General features: G+C 41.4%; 1 protein-coding gene across 1 annotated transcript; it reads left to right on the top strand.

The window, feature by feature from the left end:
- Positions 1–2252: 2252 nt before the first annotated feature.
- Positions 2253–3020, top strand: LOC137711224 (uncharacterized). Its single transcript, XM_068450450.1, has one exon. The coding sequence runs from the start codon at positions 2253–2255 to the stop codon at positions 3018–3020; it is 768 nt and encodes a 255-aa protein (XP_068306551.1).
- The last annotated feature ends 9030 nt before the right edge of the window (positions 3021–12050 follow it).

Here is a 12050-nt window from a genome sequence, read left to right on the forward strand (position 1 = left end):
CTTTCTTGCACATTTTCTGGATGCAATGATGAAGAGTTTAATAATTAATGCATGTAGGTGGCTGAAATGATGAAGAATGAGTGGTGGAAATGAAAGGGAAAGCTAGAAAGACATGTGAAGATGCTGGAATTGTGAGTAGGCCACGGCAATGTGTTTTCAGGATGGTTCTTTGTGGTTGTGATGCATGTGATTTCATGTGTTGATTGCTAAGGTGTGTGATGATGAGTGTAAGTGGAATAAAGAATGAATGAAGGCATGTGAATTAGGTGGAATGCTGGAATGATGAAGGGGATACACGACACAAGGTTTGGAATGTGGAGAAAGGGGTGTGAATGATTATGGGATGCTGGAATTTCAAAGGGGGAGCCACGACATGGATGTTGTTTGTGTGAATGATGGTAGATTGTGTGGATGAATGATTAGGGTCTTGTAAGGGTGGAAATGCATGTGAATTATGTTGGAGAGAAAGGGAAGTCACGGCAAAGGCTAGTGTTTGAATGTGTAAAGTGTGTGTGAATGCATGTGGAAATGCTAATAAATAATGCATGTAGGGTTAGGAAATAAAATCATAACTTAAAGGGGGATGATTAAAGGGTGTTGAAAGGTTTGAAATGCATGTGTAATGGCTGAAATTGTAAGGGGAATGCATGTGGAAATGTTGGAATGTGAAGGAGTAATGCACGGCTTTGAAGAATGTTTGGTGCTTGAAATGCATGTGAATGCATGTGAGTGCATGTGTGTGTAAATGGGTGAAAATGTGGGTTAAAGTGATGCATGGCTAGGAAATGTGAGTGAATGATGTGCATGTGTGTGAATGCATGTGGAATAAAGAAGAGTATGGAAGTGAATAAATCATAATATGGCTAGTTTAAAGGGCTAGGGTTTAAGTACATAGAATGGGCCAAAAATAGGTTGGTTTGCATGGCATAGAATGTTTGATTTGGGCTAGAGGTTTTCCATGGCTCAAAGGATTTGTTTGATTGGGCTAGGCCCTTTGTTTTATGTCCCCAAAGAGCATACAAGGCTTCAATTTCGTCCATCCTCTTTGCTCCATGATTAAGCTATCCAATCCATGCCCAAAAGTGCCCCAAATAGCCACAAAATGCACTTTCTTGCTCCCTAAGCCCTTAGAACCTGAAAACACACAAAAGAAGCATAAAGAACTAAAATAACTAGAGAAACATAACGTAAATGCACGAGAACAAGCCATTTAAGTCGCATGAATAAGCTCCTATCAGTGGGTAGCAAATGTGGTCCTTGTTAAGAAAAATCTGACCAAGGAAAGTCTCTTGCTTCAAAAGATCTTATGGAGAATGTGTGTCGACTACACCGACTTAAACAAATGATGCCTGAAGGATAGCTTTCCCTTTCCTCTCATTGATAGACTTGTAGACTCTGCAGCAGGGTGTGAACTTTTGAGCTTCATGGATGCTTACTCGGGGTACAATCAAATCCTCATGAACCCTTCAGACCAAGAACACACGGCCTTCACCACTGATAGAGGACTATATTGCTATAAAGTCATGCCATTCGGCCTAAAGAATGCAGGGGAAGTTTATGTTGATGATATGTTAGTCAAAAGCAAACATGCTGACCAACACATTATCAACTTGTCTGAAACCTTCTCTATCCTGAAGAAGTATCGAATGAGGTTGAACCCCAACAAATGCACTTTCGGTGTGGGCTCTGGAAAATTCTTGGGCTTCATGATTAGCCAACGAGGCATTGAAGCTAACCCCGAGAAGATCAAAGCAATCATGGATATGAAAGAACCAGTAACCTCAAAAGACATCCAGAGCCTTACTAGCAAGGTGGCAGCCTTGACCAGGTTCATCTCTAATGCCATAGACAAATGCGTTCCTTTTTTCAAAGCACTTAAGGGAAGTAAGAAGTATATTACGTGGACCGATGAATGTGTCGAAGCATTTAAGAACCTCGAGGAGTACATGAGTAAAGCCCCTCTGCTTTCCAAACCTGTAGTTGGTGACACCCTAATTGTCTATCTATCTGTCTCAGCTTCAGCAGTTAGTTCAGTCCTCATTCGTAGGGATGGTAGTATCGAACGACCTGTCTACTACGCTAGCAAAGCTCTACAAGATGCGGAGACACGATACTCCAACATTGAGAAATTAGCTCTAGCATTAGTCATGTCTGCTCGGAAACTTCGCCCCTACTTCCAAGCACACTCCATCATCGTGCTTACCAATCACCCCCTTCGACAAATACTTCAGAGTCCTGACACTTCAGGGTGAATGATCAAATGGGCTATAGCACTGGGAGAGTTTGACATCTCCTACCACACAAAGCTAGCTGAAAAGGGCCAAGCACTTGCAGATTTCATTATCGAATTCACTTATCCCGTTGACATTTCTCCTACACCTGAGGCAGCGGCTTCATCACCCTTGGAAACCCGGAAGGTAGAACCAACACTCCCAGTATGGACTCTATATGTTGATGGCTCATCCAACCAACAAGGTTGTGGAGCAGGACTAGTCCTGACTACCCCCGACAAAGTGGCAATGGAGTATGCTCTTCGCTTCAAATTCAAGGCATCAAACAATGAAGCCGAGTATGAGGCCCTTTTAGCAGGCTTACGTTTGGCCAAACACCTTGGAGTTAAACAAATTAATATCTTCAGTGACTCCCAATTGGTGCTTAACCAAGTCACGAACAACTTTGACGCTAAAGATAACTCCATGGTAGCGTATCTTGCGCAAACGCAGCTTTTGCTCAAGCACTTCCACTACCAGATCACCCAAGTCCCTCGAGCGGTAAACAGTCATGCAGACGCTTTAGCTCGCCTCGCCTCAGCAGTGGAAGACAAGATTGGGAGAAAAATTCATGTCAAATTATTGGCAACACCAAGCACCATGGTCACAGAAGTGTGCAACTTGCAACAGGGGGATAGCTGGATTACCCCAATTTATAAATTCCTTGTTCATGGCACTCTCCCAAATGATAAAGTCCAAGCTAAACAGATTCGATACAAGTCTACCCGTTACCTGATCATTAATGACTAACTATACAAGCGAGGTTTCAACCTACCATACTTACGGTGCCTCATACCTGCGGAAGTGGAAATTGTCCTTCGAGAAATACATGAAGGAGTCTGCGGAGATCATGATGCATCTCGATCCGTAGCACACAAGGCTTTTCGCCAACGATATTACTGGCCAACACTCCACCAAGATGCCATTAGAATATCCCGCTCATGTGATAAGTGTCAACGCTACGCAACTATTCATCACTCCCCTCCCAAGCCTCTTACTCCTATGATCAGCCCTTGGCCCTTCGTCCAATGGGGACTTGATTTGATCAGCCCAATGCCTGCCGGAAAGGGCAAGGTCCGCTATGCAATCGTTGCAGGTGACTACTTCACAAAGTGGGCTGAAGTAGAACCCTTGGCAACCATTACTGAGACAAAAATAGAAGACTTCGTATAGAAGAACATCCTTTGCAGATTTGGCATTCCTAATGCGATAGTAACGAACAATAGGCGACAGTTTGACAACAAGAAGTTCAGGATGTTCTGTTCTAAGTTCAACATCAACTTATGTTTTGCCTCCTCGGCTCATCCCCAGTCTAACGGACAAGTTGAGGCCATCAATAAAATAATCAAGCACACTTTGAAAACTAGCTTGGACAAGGCTAAAAGTTGTTAGCCAGAATTTGTACCCCAAGTTCTTTGGTCATACCGCACTTCATATCGGACTTCAACAGGAGAAACTCCATTCTCACGTGCCTTTGGTACAGAGGTTGTTGTCTTAGTTAAGCTTGAGCAAGCAATGTTTCGAGTCCAGAACTACATGCAAAGTGAAAATGACAAACAACTCACCCTCAACTTGGATCTAGTCGAGGAACACAGAAACCAGGCTCACTTAAGGAATGTCGCATACAAGCAGCGCATCTCCAACTACTATGACTCAGGAGTCAACCTCGCTCTTTCAAAGTGGGGGACTGGGTATTGAAGAAAAGACTACTTTGTGACAGAGTCCCGAGTGAAGGCACGCTTAGCCCAAATTGGGATGGACCGTTTGAAGTTATTGGCATCAGTCACCTTGGTTCTTACAAGCTTAGGAGCTCCGATGGCAAGACCCTTGGCCATCCATGGAACGCTGATCACTTGAAGTACTATTACAAGTAAACTCACACTATACAAGTGTTGAGCTACGGCCATTTGGCATCCTATGTAATGAAGGCCATTTGGCATCAACTCCCTTACATCCTGGTCCTAACTCCCTTACATCAGGTGATTTAGACAACCTGGTCCTAACTCCCTTACATCCCTATCACTGAAACGCTCAGGTTCAAAGCTTCAACACAAATGCTTACAACATGAAATAAATCTAAGTATATGTCAACATGACTTATATCCAAACAAAGGATCCCTTCATGCATAGCAAAACATTCATAAGCATCACTCATGTCAATCAACATAAACATCATACGTTCCAACACATTCATACATAAACATCATACATTCCAACACATTCATACATAAACATCATACATTCCAACACATCCATATATAAGCCAACTGTGCTTCGAAAAGGTTCAACACACTTTGTGTCATTCGACACTTTCTACAATGTGCCTCGACACCTTGCCCTTATTCTCACCAACCAAGTGATGAAATATGAAGAAAGAACTCATCGTCATGCCACCAACGAGGTGATGAAATGTACAACTTGTACTCTCCTTCATGCCACCAACCAGGTGATAAAATGTACAACCTGTACTCTAATATCATTTGGCAACTTGCCACTCATGCCACCAACCAAGTGAAGAAGGAACTCATCTTCGTGCCACCAACCAGGTGATGAAATGTGATGAAAGGTGATAAAGGAACTCACATTCGTACCACTAACCAAGTGATGAAAGCAACTCACCATTCATTACACCAACCAGAAGACGAGTGGTACAACTTGAACATGTGAACTCCTAGTATTCACAAATAATCAAAAACCCTCAAGCTTTACAACTCAACTAGGGGAGCACTTATGCCTAACAAGAGTTATAGTCACCAACAAAGTCTTATTGCAAGCCAACAACGGCTTCAATGCATGGTATATGAAGATCAAGCTCTTCAGCCCTCTTACATCTGCTTCAGACATTTCTCCTCTGTAACAATGCAAACACTACAACTCGTAGAAAGCTTCACACACTCTTGATCAAGACTGTTCGAAGCAAATTCAATTTATATGGTTCATCCAAACCTTCGACTACTACAAGATGTGGCTTGCATCACAATCTCGGTATATGTTGTCTGTCCCACATTTTCAAATTTCTAATTTTCCCCCAAAAAAAAAAAAAAAAAAAAAAAAAGAAAAAAAGAAAAAAAGAAATTGGGAAATTCAACAACTTCAACAAATGTCAAAAGCCTCACACACTCTTGATCAAGATAGTGTGAAGCAAAATCAATTTATGATGCCCAACAAAGCTTCAACACAAAAGCTTCACCTACAAAGTTTCAACATCAAAAAAAGCTTCAACAAGTGAAGGGCAACAACAATTCTCAAAAAGCTTCACACACTCTTGATCAAGATAGTGTGAAGCAAAATCAATTTATGGTGCCAACAAAAGCTTCAACAAGTGAAGGGCAACTACAATTCTCAAAAGCTTCACACACTCTTGATCAAGATAGTGTGAAGCAAAATCAATTTATGGTGCCCAACAAAGCTTCAACACAAAAGCTTCACCTACAAAGTTTCAACATCAAACAAAGCTTCATCAATGGAGAGCAACTACAATTCTCAAAAAGCTTCACACACTCTTGATCAAGATAGTGTGAAGCAAAATCAATTTATGGTGCCCAACAAAGCTTCAACACAAAAGCTTCACTTACAAAGCTTCAACACAAAAGCTTCACCTACAAAGTTTCAACACGAAAGCTTTACCTACAAAGTTTCAACACAAGAGCTTCACCTACAAAGCTTCAAAACAAAAGCTTCACCTACAAAGCTTCAAGACAAAAGCTTCACCTACAAAGTTTCAACACAAGGGCTTCACCTACAAAGCTTCAAGACAAAAGCTTCACCTACAAAGCTTCAACACAAAAGCTTCACCAACAAAGCTTCAACACAAAAACTTCACCTACAAAGCTTCAACACAAAAGCTTCACCAACAAAGCTTCACCTACAAAGCTTCAACACCAAAACTTCACCTACAAAACTTCAACACAAAAGCTTCAACACCAAAACTTCACCTACAAAACTTCAACATCAAATCTTAAAAATAAAAAAATAAAAAAATAAAAAATAAAAAATAAAAATAAAGGAAAGAACCTAGGCCTTCACTTCTTTGGGCCTAACAACTTTCATACCAAATATATATGAATGAGGAGTTTTAGGCAACCACCTAGAAAGGAAAATGGTGAAATTTTGTTTGGAAAATTGCCTACTAGCAAGACACCTCCCTCGTCAACTCCCTTGACTGGAGACTTGGGGGACTCCTACCATATACCTCATTCAAACTCTATGTGGTGGGAAGATCAACAAGTTCAACGTGAAGCATATTGGCAACCATATGAGGAGTTCTATTCAAGACCTATGCAGCCACCACAACTTCATATGCAATATGCTCAATTAAATTCAAGTTCGCCAATAGATTATAATCAAATTCTTAATGAATTAAATTCTTTGGCACAGGGGTCACAAAATCAAGCCAAGGAGGCTCAACAAGAAGCATATTGGCAACCATATGAGGAGTTCAATACAACACCTATGCAGCCACCACAACCTCCCCCACAACAATTCCAATCAAGTTCAAGTATGTCCATGGATAATGATTTTCAATTACTAACCTCTTTGACGCAGGACGAACAAAATCAAGACAAGAAGTTGGGTAAATTGGAGGAGCAAATTGGGCAGATTATGGAGTTCATGAAACAAATTCAAGAGCAAAGTGAACTCACCAACTCAACTATTGAAAACTCGAAGGAAGATTTTGAAATCCATAATGCTATCACTTTGGGAAGTGCTATGGAGGTTGGAGCTGACCTAAAAATACCCAAACATAGCCTAGAAGTGGATGAGGAGCTGCTAATTGAGGAGGAGGAAGAAGACATGCACACGGCAAGGGTAGAACAACCCTTGCCGCAGCCCCCTAAGCCCTCTAAACCACCCACCACAAGTAAGGACGTCCCAATTCCATGTTATTCTGATGTTATTCCACCCAATGTCCCTTTTCCTAGCAGGTTTTTGATTCCCAACCAAGAAGAGAGTAAAAAGGACATCGTGGAAGCCTTCCCAAGGGTGCAAAATGCTATTCAAATTCTTGGTGCAACACAGCAAGTTTTAGATGGTGTTGAATTCTTCAAAGGACTTTGTACACCAAGAAGAATGATTCAAGAGAAGGTAGTGGCTGGAGAAGATGTAGAAGGCATCAAAGAGGACATATTTGAAACCACAATTCCCAAAGAAGTTGGATTTTATGACACGGGACAAGTCATAACTTTCGAAGGGGTGTTTACTCTGGAGTTCATTTTGGAGCACACAGGTAAGCCGCCTCCCCGATCTGGATGTGGTTAATGATTCAGGCACCCAATCTGGAATTTAAACTATTACCGGATCATTTCAAGTATCACCGCCCATTCAAAGATAAATTCCATGCCGTTTGATTTTATTTATGTTAATAAACAATAAAAAATAAAAAATAAAAAATAAAAAAAAATTGAAAGAAAGATACTAAACATGGAGAAAGGTGGAGCTTCACAAAGGTTGTTTACGTGAAGCCCCACTACGAGGCGCAGAAGCGGAAGGCGCAGAAGCGGGAGGCATAGAAGTGGGAGGCATTGGAGCGGAAGCCATCGGAGCGGGAGGCATCGGAGCTAGAGCATTCCAGGCCTCAATACTTGGCCAAGCGCTGGATGACCCAGGAAAAAGGTGCCTCTGGAGATAAGACGCAAGCCTTTGACGGTCACTGTGAATTCGACCCTCAGATTCTTGCAGCTCATCAAGCTTCCTCTTCATCCCCGACGAATAGTTATTTGCAAGCACATGCAAACTTCTATTCTCGTACTTAAGCTGCTGGATCTCTTGCTTAAGTCTTTCCACCTCTGCCATCAACGATTCCACCTGACGGGAGCGGGCAAGCAGGCGTAGGCCCATGTTGGACACAGAGCTCGCACACTGAACACTAAGTGCGAGGGACTCTTGAACGGCCAACTCATCAGACCGTCCTGACAGCAGCCTACTATCTTTTGGAGTGAGGAGGTTCCTAGCTACTATTGTAGCTGTTGTGGCGTCCTGCATCACAGAGTCTTCACCTGAAAGAGGACCGTTAGAAGATAAAAAAGAAGGGCGCCATACGTTACCTTGACGCGGCGCGCCCGTATCACTGCTAAGGCTCAATTCCAAGCTAAGGTTCGATGAGTTTGCCATTTTTTCAAAAGTGTTCAAAGATAGGGGTTGATGGAGTAAATTTTCAAAGGGTCGGAGTCGATTTTCAAGAATGGGAGTTCTTCAGAGTGTGTTTGTTGTGGTGATCGATAGCTCTATAAGAAGCCAAGGCGACGCGTCCACCAATTCAAAAAGCCGGAATTTCCAGCGTAATTTAGGCGACGCGTTCTCGGCTTTTCAGAAGACGCGTTCAACTTTGTCAAAAGATTTCTGACAAAGCTGAAAACACGTGGAGGCCATCATCGCAACTACACATCTTTAGCCGACAAGCGCAAAGTTCGGCGACGCTTTCTCTGCTTTTCAGAAAACGCGTGCAGCTTTGTCAAAAGGAGCCGCATCTGCACTACCACGCGTCGTTCAGAAAGCGAAGGGGCGTCGTTCAGAAATCGAAGGGGCGCCTGCTCAGAAATCGAAGAGGCGTATTCAAAGATCGAAGAGGCGCCACTATTTCAAAAAGCCAGAGTTGCGGGATCAAAACGTTTGTCGACAAAGGTAAAAAGTACCACCACTTGCTATTATCTCTATATATGTCGACCTTCGTATTTTATGGCAGGGCAAACCTGAAGAAAATGCCCAACTCTCCCTCACCTCTGAGGGCGCACTCCCAGCAAAGCCTTTCGAAATACTCAATTCTTTCTTCTTCCCCAAAGATGATACCAGATGTCTGGAGTACAGATGACCCAGGAGGAAACAGCACAACAAATACATGTGTTGATTCATTCACCGCTTCTTCAAAAGCAAAGGTATCTCATATCATCAAGGTCAAAAGCAAAAGTATCTCATATCATGCTCTTTCCCTGTCTTTTTCTTTGTCCTTGTTCTTACTCGCATGGCAAAGTAAAAGAAGCAATCAGCCGGCACTTGGAGTCAATCTTCCGATCTGGAGCCAACTGCCTGGAATCTATTCCTGATTGCTTACCTAGCGTTGCTCTCGAGTAGTCATCTTCAACGGTTGATACACTTCCGGAGAAGGGACCACTTCTGCAAAGGGGAGCGAGTAAGGCAAGTGAAAATGATACATTGAAGCATGTGGAGACAAACATAGGCTGAGTTATCCTCCAACCCTTTTCAATACGAATTGGAAAGATTGAACAAAGAAACAGATAAAAGGGATAAGCTCAGACCATCGGGGGAGACCAAATGAACCATCATGCTGCCCAGTTCAAGAAGTAGCACAAAGGAAAATCAACGATGGGCGGAAACCAGTTCAAGAGTAAGCCTGTGGAATCAACAACATCAAGCCTCAATGCAATCACCAAGGAGAAGAGAGAATTTACACTCCATAACCAGATTTGCGTCTCTAAACTCTTCTCTTTGTTAATTGCATTCTGCCATGTTTAGTATGTTTAAATGCTTTTTGTGTGTTTACTTATGCTTTGTATGAATCTATGCTTAAAACATTGAGGACAATGTTTGATTTAAGTGTGGGGGGTAACTAATGTTGTTAATGCAAATTCGTGGGATTTTATCACCCATAACTTCAAATGTTGTTCCTTACTATTTTAAGGTGTTTGTAAGTTGTTTTAGAGTGTTTTAGTATGTTTTGTTTTTATAACTCCGAAAATACCATAAAAATTTGATGGCTACTAATTAAGCACACAAATTAAAACCCTCTTGTGACAATTGTAGTAAAGATGCAAGTAGGGATCGTTCTAGACCGGGGATTAGGAGGGATTACTAAATCACTTGGAACTGACTCAAAAATGTAAAACAAACGTTAAAACACTAAACTAGACTCAAAGAATGCAAAACTAAACAATAAAACACTAAAACAAATCAAAAGACTCAAAGAATACAAAACACTTATAAACACAAACTAAGACACTTTCAAACTAAATTAGACACTAAAGTAAAGGGCGATTGAGGTTTTGACGAAATTAAACTAAATGCACAGATTGTAATTTAAAGGCAGAATGTAAATATGAATGTGATGAAAATATGGATGAATGCTAGCTAGAAGGTTCTTCTCCACACATGTCACACTTGCATACAATTTGATTTTCAGTTGGTCTTTCGATGAATTATGAAACTCAACACCCCGGGTTAATTAGGTCCGCTTAAATTAACCGTCAAGTTTTCCTTAAGTTAATGAATTGGATGATTGCATGCGACAACCCAAAGCATTCCCCACAAGTTCCCTACATGAATTGCATAATAGAGATACAAGCAAGAATCATTAAGCATCATGAAAACTATAAGTGTTGACGAGGCATTCGTTACTATGATTGCATGAAACTTATGCCAAGAATTTATTTAACGCGATTGTTTATAAGCAACCTCCACTACTTGTGAATATAAGTTCATAACTATTAGGTGAAATTCACTTATATTCTAGCGTCATATTCATGCATGAAAATTAAGCGTGCACTCTCAATAAACATACACAAATAAGTTATCAATCAAGCAGTTAAACAAATTGAATCCAAAATACATGAAATTCCAACCAAAAGTAATCAAATCATATTGCAAGCATAAACATGGTTTCGAATCACCCCCTAACTAAATAGGGATTTAGCCTCTCATGTTCACAACAAGAAAAATAAAATTGAATTTAAACATAAAGAACAAAGGATGGATTACACCTAGACTGCCCAACGATTCCACGTGAATTGGTGCGCGTCGAAGCTCCTCTTTTCTCTTCTCCTTGCTGCGGCAGATTGGTTGTGGTTGGTTTTTGGATGTGTTTCGGGGTTAGGGATAGTTTAATGGTGGTTTAATGGTGCGGCAAGGTTGTGTGGTGGTGTAGGAAGGTGTGTAAGGTGGTGGAGAGTGGTGGAATGGTTGCGGCAGTGATGGGGGAAGGCTGGAAATTGGCTAGGATGGAAGGAATATGCACGGATTATGGAAGGAAAAAATGGAAGAGGAGTGGTGGAATGGGGACTCACGGTTTTGGATTCTAAGGGGAAGTGTTTGTGTTAGTTGTGGTGTGAGAAATGGAGAGATGGAATGGGGAGTGAATGAATTTTGAGGAGTGTTGGATGCTTATTTATAGGTGAAATGGGGGGACCAAAAGAGGGAATATTGCAGCTAGGAGGGGATGAATGATTATGGGTGCATGTGTTTGGAATAATGAAGGGGGAATGTATGTAATAAAATAACTAGGAAAAGTTATGGAAAGCTGGAAATAAATGTGTTTGCATGAGAAATAAAGCTAATGGTGAATGAATGTGAATGCATGTGAATTAAAGAAGGAATGCTTGTTTGGAAATGAATGTGAAGACATGTGAAAGCTGGAAATGCATGTGAAAATGTTGGAAATGGGAATGAAGGTCACGGCAAAGGTTGGAGAATTGATTATGGATGCATGTGTTGAATGATTTCTTGGTGAGGGATGTGGAGTGGTTGAATGTGGTGCAATGATAATGTTTTGTGGCTGAATTGGTGGTGGAATTATGATGGGAGTGCATATGATTAAAGAGTGGGAGTGCATGTGGGTGAATGTGAAGGGAATGCATGTGTTGATGACTAGGTTAGTGGGTGGAAATCTGAAAATGGCATAAGGGAATGGGAGCTCACGGTTTTGAGTTGTTTGTTTGTGTGAAGTGTGTGTGAATGCATGTGAAGATGCTAATAAATAATGCATGTAGGGTTAGGAAATAAAATCATAACTTAAAGGGAGATGATTAAAGGGTGTTGAAAGGTTTGAAATGC

This window comes from Pyrus communis, chromosome 12, assembly GCF_963583255.1.
Source record: "Pyrus communis chromosome 12, drPyrComm1.1, whole genome shotgun sequence".
In the NCBI taxonomy this organism is placed as follows: domain Eukaryota; kingdom Viridiplantae; phylum Streptophyta; class Magnoliopsida; order Rosales; family Rosaceae; genus Pyrus; species Pyrus communis.